The sequence below is a fragment of the Anopheles nili genome, chromosome 2 (assembly GCF_943737925.1).
Source record: "Anopheles nili chromosome 2, idAnoNiliSN_F5_01, whole genome shotgun sequence".
Classification (NCBI taxonomy): Eukaryota; Metazoa; Arthropoda; class Insecta; order Diptera; family Culicidae; genus Anopheles; species Anopheles nili.
The window spans coordinates 44,295,689-44,307,181 of record NC_071291.1 but is presented as its reverse complement, the minus strand read 5'-3'; the positions used below and the strand labels follow the sequence as shown (position 1 = coordinate 44,307,181).

The 11,493-nt window shown below is 47.1% G+C and overlaps 1 protein-coding gene across 1 annotated transcript; it reads right to left on the bottom strand.

Moving 5' to 3' along the window:
- Nucleotides 1-4,146: 4,146 nt before the first annotated feature.
- Nucleotides 4,147-10,451, bottom strand: LOC128730269 (YTH domain-containing family protein). The gene is made up of 7 exons (XM_053823308.1): nucleotides 10,324-10,451; nucleotides 10,136-10,160; nucleotides 7,441-7,568; nucleotides 6,007-7,364; nucleotides 5,199-5,929; nucleotides 4,766-5,112; nucleotides 4,147-4,389 (listed from the first exon to the last, which is right to left on the bottom strand). The coding sequence occupies exons 1-7, from the start codon at nucleotides 10,342-10,344 to the stop codon at nucleotides 4,294-4,296; spliced, it is 2,706 nt and encodes a 901-aa protein (XP_053679283.1). The 5' UTR covers nucleotides 10,345-10,451; the 3' UTR covers nucleotides 4,147-4,293.
- Between the last annotated feature and the right edge of the window lie 1,042 nt (nucleotides 10,452-11,493).

Sequence of the window (11,493 nt, the reverse complement as noted above, 5' to 3'; positions counted from 1 at the left end):
ATCTCAGTGGCCAGAAGTCATGGGATCATAATGGAAATTAAATTATTTGGTTATATATACCAGCTTCGTTTTGAACACAAAACGAAGACAGCCTTTTGTAATAAATGTCTGGGATGAATTTAAAGTAATGAATAAAAACGGGTTTCGTTTGTCACGCATAATCCCATAGTGCAGCAAAGTTCGATAAAATCGAACTATAGTAAAATCACGTCATAAACTTAAAACAAGAGAAAAAACACATGTTTTGGGACAAATGTTGTTCTTCCCACATCCACGTGACTGCTGTGTTCTTTCACGCCAACATTGCTAACCCCACAATATCTTAAATAATAATGTCAATTACTTTTCAATCGATAAACGAAGCAATTCAATGTTATCAACAGCGTCAAACATGTGTCTTTGATTCATTACAACAAAAAAGTATTTGCGAGGATGCAGATCAAACATTGTTGGCTAACATATCTCAAAATTATCACAATTAAAAAAGAATGAAAAAATAATTCTCTAATATAAAAACTTGAGCATATTCCTTAGGAACATCTGTTTATATCGGAAAAGCAGATATCAAATAATTCCTGATCAATCAGGATGGTATTAAAAAAAATTACATTTAACCCTTACACCAGTGGAGCCAACCAGACGACCGTTTTCTCAGGAAAAAATTACACTACATTTCACCCATTAGGTTAAATTTTATTATTAATAAGGTTTATTACGATTTTTTGTTCATTTCATCGTATGTTTGTTACTTTTCATTCAGTGCATCTCAAAGTACTGCCTACGCTCATGCCCTACCACAAATTGGTGCGACATTCGTTTGTCATGCCTTTGTTTTTTTTTGTTTGTTTGTTTGTTCATCATCACACATTAGGCATTAATTCGATCCCAGCGTAAGCCCTATTACGTGGGTTGGCATATTCTGTTAATCTTTTTTGTCTTCTTTTATGCACACACCGACGTGCTTCTATGCTGCTCCTGTGGTTCTAGTATTTTGCAGAATGTTTCATTGATTCATAGTAGAGTTTCGTTTTTTTTAACCTTCTTTTTCTCTATCTCATTTTCTATTGGTTTGTGTGTGGTTCATTAGGTAGGAGTAATGCGGGCCGTTTGCTAGTAAAGTTTTTTTTTGTTTAATTTCCATCCCCAACCAGCATACGCGGTTGATTTGCACACAACTTTACGCTACTCAAACAGTGCTGCAATATCCGATCGTTACTTGCGCTCTAAATTGCGCCAAGGTACTACCTGCGTACTTCTACTTTCTTTGCGATCCTTTCGCTGTAAATAGTCGCGTACCGCGGGAGCGCAACATAACTATTCCTAACATCAACAGTATGATACCTCATTGTTAACGATGTAAGGGAATCATGTCCATCCCCCTTTGGCCGCGAGCGTTACGCCACCCAACAGGAAGGGTATCCTTCCTGCCCGAAGGAACAATTGTATTCAAGCAACTGTGGTGGCGGCAGCAGCATGCAGTCGAGTGCTACATCCCTCCTTCTGCTCGGCTAATGCATTACTTTTTCGCTTTACCCATCGCAAAGAGCAACTCTTCTTTTTTGCAATGAGCAAACTGCTGGTTTTACTCCCTACTCACCCTTGGCTTGACTGCCCCTTTTCTGCGACTCTCCAAATTTGCCATGTTTCCAATCGTCGTTCCGTGTTTTCTCTATCCAGCAGTAACGAAATAATGTATCGTGCGTACGACCAGTGGCTTTCTGTTTCATTTTCGATCTTATGTTTTGTGAGTTTTGTTCAACAGTAGCGTATAATTTGGGGGCGGGGGTGTAGAATTCACGGTTGTTTCCTTTCCCCAGGCAGAATAGAGTTTTTGACGATTTAGCTAGTCCCTAGGAGTTTATCTTTTTTTTATATATATTTATATATATTCTTCTCTACTTTTGCTACAAAACTGCCGCCGCTACACTTGTTCCAACTACAAATCCTGATAAAGAAGAAAAAAGAAGCCAATACAGAGGTGCAGAGATCTATGCACACGCGGGTACACAAGCATGTACACACTACACGTAAATGCCTCTTTCTCACACACAAAACCTACACCTAGTGTTTTACACGAGAATTCTTCGTTCGTGAATCTTTTGCTTCCCGTGAAATTTATTCTTTCGGTTAATCGTCATTGGACAGTGGTTAAAATGTGCGATTTTGAAGGTTACGGTCACACGATAGACAAAAACGTTCATACACACAGAAAGAGGCCACGATCGGGTATGCAATGGCTTTTACTCAATTATTTTGCTTGTTTTCAAGCAACCCTTTCTACAGATTTCGAACGAAAAAAAAATGTTGGAAAATTTTACAGGAACCGTTCGATTGCAGCTTATTGCGTGTGTTGTGTAAGCATGTATCTTTCTTTTATCTTCGTGGCATTTGGGAGGATCTAATATGTGATTTTCGTTTGCCTGCACGCAGTAGTAATCCTGGTGTTTACTTTATTCCGTTCATTACAACTTTCAAACACACTGCTTTCGCCGAAAATTGGGCTTTGATTATGCCGTTTCTGTTTTGTGTATAACAGCTTAATCACACTAGTACAACAACTACTACTACACTCACGCTCAGTTAGTTTTAGGAGTTAAGAACTTTCTTCGCACGTACGTTTTAAAAAATAAGAAGGTTACAAAAATACTTTTCGTGTGCACTTAATGCAGGATCATGTTCTTGTTCGTTTCGGTATCATTTTTAAATTATCTAACTTCATTTTTTTAGGTGAGCTTAACTTCACGACACTACTAGTCGCACGGTGGCCCCATGCGTGCCCCGCTAGCCGTATAATACCACCCTTATTTGCCGGCGACACTATCTTCCAATGTGACACTATCTGAACCAAACATGCCAGTCGAAAGACCTCTCATGATATATTAAAGCACAATCGAAACCATAAATAGTGCCTACCAGTCATCAGTCGTCAATGGGCGCGCTGAAGAGGGTTATTACTTTATATTTTCAGCCTCAATTATTAGTTGGATGATTCGTTTCACTTCCACACTTCGTAATGTGAATTGGGTGTCTGTGTATAATGAGATTTTACTCGTCGAAGGAACACAACATAAAAATAAAAAAAGACGTATTTACGTTGTTGAATTATACACCTCACCTATCAAGAAGTAACGCAGGTATTATTAATGTTGCTATTGTAGCGAACCTGCATCAATAAACTGCCCTAAAACGACACCATCCTATAGCAGCAGAGAACAACGTAGTTAATCGTTTTTCAGTCGATTCGAATCATGTATCCGCCTAGTAATAGCATATTCGTCGCAAGTTCATGTATTTATGTGTGCCACACCAGTCGTATTAATTTCTCATCCTGCGCTGTTAATGTTGCTGGGTTTAGAAGATGCATCGTTTCCTTACAAGCTCCACTTCGTCTACCTTCTTGTATCATTTAATTTTTTCATCGACATTCGACTTAGCTTATATAATTTAAGTTACAACTTAACAATATTTATAGAACATACGATGCGCATCAGGGTTATCCTCTTTTTTTCTTGTTGTTTACACCATGTATGTTATGTATCTCTACGGGATGCTATCAACGTCCTGTTATATATCTCATACGTGGGAAAAAAAGGAGAAAGAATTCCTTATCATCGTCGTGTTTACTGTTTCCTAATGATGCTTTTTTTCTGCTTTGTTACATCATTTCATTACTGCTTCATCATTTTTTTACCGCGTTTTCCCTATTAATTAAAAACATACTTCATTGTTTAAAACATATTTGTTGTTTATGAACTGCATTGATTCTTCGCTCGGTTTGTCTGTACACTCATTTTTTACTTGCAGGGTATGCGATTTCGGACAGTTTGTCGAATAACTATGAATTTTTCGTTACTTTACTGTGGTCTTAATTTTCATTTTTTTTATGTCGGCGAATTTAGATAGCCTTATTGGGAGTTACCAATGAAGCGAACGTAACAGCACTGGACGTAGGTTAGTAGATGCCTGTTAATACATATACCAAACATCTACGCAATTTACTGTTTAATGCGTTTTTGCGTACTATTTTTCGGTGTTATTTTCTTTTGTCTGCATTCCTTTCTTTTTGATGTGTGATAATCTTTTCAATTGACCAACATATTTCAATCGCCAATCAAATTTACACCATAATGCGTTTGTAGCCATTTTTGTTCTAACCACAATTGTGAATGGAGAAAAGAGCGGCCCCGTTGCTGGTGCTCCTTTGAACTGTGTTCGAGACTGGCAGTGAATCGAACACAAAAGTCCCTAAAATATCCCACCTTGCAGTCTCTGCTGTGACAATACACGTTCAGATTAGTTCGGATTTCTGTAGATGTTGGAGCCAGAGCCACTACCGTTGCTGCCAGCTCCTCCTCGACTGTTGTTCGGGCCCATCCGATCATTGCGATCCTAGAAAATGATATAACAAAATAAGTGTCAGCATATAAAATCTAAGCAAGAACCTACACATAGAACCTGTTCAAGCAACTACAAATATTTGCACCAACAAAGAGATTAAATTTTAAGTTTTTGGAGTGGATTTTAATTATTGAGTTTTTATAACTGGCAATATAAAAAAATCTTATATTTTTTGTTTGCATGTTAAACCCTAACTGCGGCTGATCATTGTATTGTTTTTACAACCGAAAATATTTCATTTTACACGTTTGACATAAAAAGGTAGCAACATTTCAGCTGAACCGACGGTTGATTGGTACCTTAATTGAGTAACCTGCTTCGATTTGCAAAGAGTATTAAATTCAACGAATCCGTTGCGCTTACTTACCCGGAAGTGGTCCCGCGAAGATCCGCGATCACGATCGCCGCTTCGGTACACTCCGCCCCCGTCACTATCACGACCATTATCGTAATCACCGCCTCGTGATCGCCCATAGTCGTTCGGTCCCCGACGCTCATCCTTATAGTACTCCCGGGGACGGTTGTTGTAGCCACCGCCGCCGCGTGCGTGATAGCCACCACCACCGCCTCCGCCACCTGGTGCCGAACCGTCGTGATGATCCTCGCTGTTGTTGTTACTGCCACCATTGTTGCCGTTGTTGTTGCGCCGATCAAAGCTCGGATATCCGCGTCCCGCTTCTTGATGACCGTAGCTGTTGCGATTATTGTAGCCGCCTAAAACGTGGAAGAGGGATGTTATTAGGGAACGGTTTGGAAGCCACGATGTGCCACACACGTAAAACGAAAACAAATACACTTACCGTAGCCACCACTGTTGCCACCCTTGTAATTTCCATGATAATTTCCGCTTCGGTTACCATAGCCATCGTAACCGTCGTCTCCACCTCGATCGTTGTACTTGCTGTTGTATCCACCACCACCGCTGCTGCCACCGCCGTGATACTTTCCTGGCCCATCGTAGTACTGACCACCTCCGCCGCCACCCTGGTGCTCCCGACGGTCCCGCTGGTTGTGATACGAGTGGTTCGATGGAGGCGGTGCCTCGTGTTTGCGGGTGTCCTCCTCCATCTGGCGTTTTTCGTAATGCTGGAAATCGTCGAATATCGACGACTGGTGATCGAAGCTGTGGATGATCTGCAGCACCTGGATGCCTTTCGCATTTGGTACTTCCTGCGTGTCACGCGAGTTCGTCATCGATTTGTTCTCGTTGTTCTCCAGCCGGATGTGGCGCAGATGCGAGTTCGGTACGTCCTTCACGTAAATCCAGCGCACCTTGAATGTACCCTTCCACTTGTCCTGCGACCAGACGCTCGAGTTGGAGTTGTAATCTACGGCAGTCATCATTTGAGCCACACCACAGAAGTGTCCGGAACCGTTCACGGAGAAGAACAAATACACCGTGCCGCCCTTTTCTTCACGCTCGCGGAATGCTTGGTCCAACCGCTGGTTACCATGCTCAGTCGAGCACCAGATTTCGTACTTAATACTACGATGAATGTCGTCTTCGGAGTACGACTTGATGACAAAGAATCTAAAATACGAACAACACGAGTGAAGAGACGTTTACCGTGAGAATAGAGCAACACGTGTGGTCAGTAAGCGACTTACCTAGCTAATTCAGCCGTTTTCAACAGATCGAGCGAAGCGGGATTATAATTGTTTTTGGTTTTCAGTTGGTCGAGAATTTTCTGCGACTCAGCCAGCTTCACGGCCATCTCGCTTTCCGAGACGGAAGGCGAAGGCGATCGTGCTGGTCCAGTAGCGGCATTCGCAACAGAAGATCCGGATACACCACTGCCAGCCTGTGGAGCAACGTCGGATGATGCACTGTTGGATGGGTACTGTCCGCGTTCACCCCCGGAACCGCCGGATTGGTAGCCTGCGCCACTGTTATGGTTCGAAGCACGTTGGTGGTGGAACGATGGCCTGTCCGAATGTTGCTGGTGGTGCGACTGATGCGAACCACCGCCGGGTTGTTGGAAGCTTCCACCCGCGGAACCTCCACTGTTGTGCCGATCGCTCATCCCCGACGACAAACCGGGACCCGCCGAAACAGGACCACCCGGACCGGACGAAGGGTAGGCAGCATTATGATTTCGAGATTGACTGTAATTGTTACCATGGTGCGGCGGCGGTCCCTGCTGGTGATGGTGCTGCTGATGAATAGGAGCTCGTTCGTAGTTCGGTGCTTGCCCCTGGTGATGGGAATGCTGCGGCTGTGATGCGTGAGGTGGCTGATACTGTGACGGGTGGTTGCGCGAATGCGGACCCTGCTGATGTTGCTGCTGTTGCATCTGCTGCTGGTGCTGGTTGTGATGGTGCTGAGGTCCAGACGACATCGAGCCACCACCAGCACCACCAGTGGCATTGGCGCTGCCACCGGGTCCGGCATGGGTGGCTCCCGAGGAAGAACCGTTGTTCCTCTCGCCACTCGGTTGCGCAGCGTTTACTTGCTGCTGCTGTATCTGGGCCTGACCCGGCGTTGGCCATCTAGCGCTCTGCATGCCCGCTGGTCCCACGTTCTGCTGGTGGTTGTTATGATGCTGCGATGAGGCGCCCCCCATCTCGCGACCGGGTCCGGACCTGGGCGGTGCGGGCTCAGCTAGAGGTGACGGCTCGATTACCGGAGGAGGAATCATCGGTGGCGGCGTCGGAACGATAACGCTGGGGCCGTTCTTCGACGACGAATCCCAGGTGCCGATGTCCATGTTGTGCTTGCCAGGAATCATTGGTGGAGGCGGCATGCCAGGGCCCTTCTTCTTGACCGTCGTGCTGGTGGTGTTCACTTGGGGTTTCGCCGGCTGCGAAGCGATCGTGGCCCAGGTCATCTTTTTGGGAGCTTCCTTTTGCTGCTGCTGTTGCTGATAGTATTTCGATACGCCGGTATTGCCCCCACCGCTGCCACCACCGACGGTGTTGTGCGCTGAGGAACCAAGTCCAAGTCCTTGCATACCTTTTTCGACATTCTGCCGGAATCGGAGGAAACCAAAAACATACATGAAGCATCGTCTTTAACCGATCCAAACCCGTGCGCATGCTTACCCTGACACTATCGTGACTTTGGTAAGCCCCATGATTTCGGTAGTAGCCGTCGTCCGCTTTTTTCTGATGTCCGACCCCACCAGGACCGTGATTCACTTGCGCACTCCAAGAATTGTAATCGCCATTTCCTGTGGGAGAAATAGAGAGAGAGAGAGAGCGAAAAGCGTGAGAAATTGCTGTCACAGTGCCGCAATGTCTCGGCGTTGTAATATTTCACCAATCCAAGATTTGACATAGCAACCTTCGCTCAGGGACAATGCAGCCGTCAGTTACGTCGCAAACAATTTATTGCTTCTTGCTTCACGCATTCGCATACACACACACACACACCCACACGCACCCACACGCACCCACGTCTAATCAAACAGTAATATTTCACACGGACGACATCAATTTCGCCCGACGCTTGCTTCTCTCCACGGGGATAGACACCAGAGCGTTGCGCATTTTTGGACCACACGGTTGCTTCGATGTGTGTGAAGCAATTTCCGGCATGGAAATGCAAAATAGGAAGGTCTGGAACAGACTGCCTGCCTGTCAGGGGCACTCTTTGCCACTTTACTCAAGCAGCTTAGTTGCATTTGCGTGTATGTTAACGTTGGAATAGCCATTCAACAGTTATACATAAAAATACTAACGAAGTAGGCCACATTTGGGTGGGCCAAACATATTTGTTGATTTTAATCAAACGTGATATGCGCCACCGATTTAGTATACATGTTTTGTCAAATTTTTCACAACCAGCTCGAGCAAAAAAAAACCATTCAAGGAGCATCCGTTTTTGCACGCTCGAACAAACGCGATGGGGTGTGTGTCTATGCCAAGGTCTTAAGAAACTGGTTCACAGCTTCAAGTTCATTGTACTTTTACCAGCTCTCTCCCCCCACTCTCACTGGCGCTTGATCGCCTCCACAAACTGGTAGCACTAGCAACAAAACGCGATCTTCTCCCACCACTAACACGGCTGGTGGTGTAGCGGCGTATCGGTGAACGGGCGCACCCGCACGCACACATTCAAACTCAAACCACAGCGTCTTCCCGCACGATCGAAGCGTTGACCGTCGCCTCGTAGCATTGCACACACTCGCGGTGGGATAATCTTCTCCCGAAGCCTCAGGGCGGCTCAAGCGAACGATGACGCGACGACATACGACCACAAAAGAACAACGCTATAGCGATTCCGCGATGCCAGTCCGGTGTGATGCTGGTTGTGCCCTTCTACTGCCAGAGCCAGTACCCCACACCACCGGTAAACGATGAACCGCAGTTTCCTTTTTCTTTCACTCGCATCAACCGCGAAGACGCTGATGTTGCTGCTGCTGCTGCTGCTCCATCGGCTAGTCTGTCGCGCTATTCCCATGCTGTGTGTTTATTCGCTAACTTCGCCTTCTTGCAGCAGTGTGCGCACTCCGTTCCTCATTCATGACGTGTTGTGAGAGCGCACGGCTTCGCTCGTAAAAAAACAGCATCGACCCCATCGACGAAGGGTGCCTGCTGCTGCGTTTATTTTCTGCGATCTTTGCATTGATGTCCCCTCCCCCCACCAGTGTTTCACGCCGCAGGGAATGTGCACCTCTCGATGCCGGGTTCCTCGATGCCACCGAAACCAGACCGATGACAGACCCTTCGATCCTTCGGAATGGCCTGAGGATAGGCGGAACGTGGAAGGAAGGTGATCTTCGTATCGCGAAGAGCACTGCAGTGCTATTTTCTCTTCCTGTTTGTGCTCTGTCGCCCTAAGTCTTGTCCCTTCTACTCCACCCGTGCAAACAAGCCCGCGCTGCACGCGGTTATATTAAGCCACACAAAGCACGCGCCGATCTCCAAACAACACATTCGTTTACACCGCAAAATGGAGTGTGAATGAGAGAGAGAGAGAGTGCCCAACTGCATGTCCGTCTAACTACATCACCCTATATGACGGTAGACACTTCGCTACACCACCAAGGAACTGGTACTGGTGTGCAGCTCTGTCCTTCCCACCGGAAACGGATCTTCCGTTCGACGTCAGCGCTATGATCCTCGGCTAAAACGTTGCCCCAAACAAAGCTGACTAAAGCACTGCTGCGTTACGATGTTTCCGATATGAAGCCCAACATGTCTACAAGAAGACACATGTGGTTTGGGTTCAATTACGTTTACCATATTTTCATCACGGTTGTAGGCAAATGATCAAAATCCTCCGCACTCATCCAACGCTCCCTCTTTCAACCCTCGATCCTCATTTCAATTACGCCAATTACGACCTGCAGCAAGCCCGCGCATTGTCTGGCCGGCCGTATCTATGGTGCCGGGCTGAGATAACGGCTCAACTACGTGATGCCCTTTGTGAGGGAGGAACGGGGAAATGGGGGTGGGAGGGAGGGACCTCGGCCTAGCAGTGTTATCATATAAGAGCACGGTTCACGGTGCTTGTTTTTTGCTTCCCATTTTTTTGGGTCACCAGCGAATTGCGCTTCTGAGTCGTCGATTGCCAAACTATGTCAACTGGGGCACTGAGGGAACCACACGCAAAAATATCAATGCGTGAAGCTTGGAGGAAAAAAATAACCAAAAAGGAAATAAGTTTGGAATGCGCCATCGCCAGCTTGAAACCCCCAACGGCCAATGCGGAATACCTTGGCACCCCACGCCCCACCCACCGCTTGTATGTATGTTAAATGCTGCGTGTTTGGGTGGGAAGAAGAAGATTTACCATGAGTTCCTTGTCCTTTCATCCGCTGTAAGTAGGGGGAAAAGGGAAGGAAGAGAGAGAGAGAGAAAAAGAAACAAATTAGATTGACCGCCACGATCAGCCACCCCCCCCCCCCTCCCACGCCCACTCCCACACAAGCGAGGGGGCGCTTTGTTTTCGCTTGTTTTCCTTTTTCCGACCCGGCCTACCTGATCTGACACGGTTGACATTGGTAGTTGTTGTTACTCCTGCTGCTGGTGTGTGCTGAAAGTTCTACCAAACACGCTAGTATACCGACGAAGGGCAACAATTGCAAATGCACCAGCGCACACTCCGCTTCGTTTCGTTCCGTCAGGTCCTCCGCCTCCTTCGCACACGCTCTCACTTTGCGAGACGAGACGAGCCTAACCTTGGAGGGTGTGTTTTTCTTTCTTTCGCTGTGCCGTTCTCTCCCACCCGGAACTGGTTATACGGAGGTTAGGGTAGGGCAGAGCGGTTTCACCTTAAACGTTCCTTGCTTTTACCTGGCGCGTTTGCCAGGAGGCAGTCCTTTTGGGTTTGTCCCGAACGCCCAGACGCGACCACAACGCGGTGCACCTTATTCCGGCGGCGTTCGATGTTCGATGGCTTTCCGGTGACAGAACACACACACACACACACACGCGCGCGTGCACTCTTGCACACTTGGAGCCTTGCCGAGCGGTGCGCAACAACGACGGGACGACGCGAAGGAGTGAGCGAGAGCGAGAGAGAAAGAGGGGAATAAAAAAGAACGGAAACAAACGGATGCGATCAAGCATAAACCGCCCTGTGGTGTGCGGTAGCGCTAGTGTTGGCGTGTGGTGCGGTGGCTGTGGTTACAACGCACTTCCGAAGACACGGGTGCGGGTGGACGACTTTTCGGTTACACTTTCGAGCACTTGCTCTACACACTGCTGCGACCGATTGCACCGCTCACGAGGGTGGCACCGAAAGGCACCTAATTGGCAAACCACGAACGGTGAACAAATGGCAGGAGACACGAAAGATTTTCCGCCAGCACTACACTGGCCACACGGCACTGATAGCAAAACGCTTCCTGGCGCTTCTTCGACCCGGGCTGTGGGCACAAGACGGGCGAAATCGGGCGGCTGCAGAAAGATGGTGTTGAAAATGGAAAAAGCAATCGCCCTTCGCGTACGTACGAGTAACACTTTTTGCACGAGTGCCCGACGAGCTTTTAAGCGTCCACGGTAGTAGCTAGCCGAGGCGAGCAGTGTCTTTTTGCAAACGCAATGAATCGCTGAAAATGATCTCTTTCTTCACGGCACTGCCACTGTCGATGCGTTTCTTTTTTTCCGGCGACGACGTTTCACAATATGGCCGACCCAGCCAGACAG

Bases quoted from the DNA above. Each gene is read 5' to 3' on its own strand.
- LOC128730269 (XM_053823308.1), bottom strand. From the start codon at position 10,344: ATGTCAACCGTGTCAGATCAG. The intron at 5,113-5,198 runs GTAAGTGTATTT...TCCACGTTTTAG, and splicing joins TGGCAACAGTGGTGGCTACG to GCGGCTACAATAATCGCAAC. The intron at 4,390-4,765 runs GTAAGTAAGCGC...ATCATTTTCTAG, and splicing joins CTTCGCGGGACCACTTCCGG to GATCGCAATGATCGGATGGG.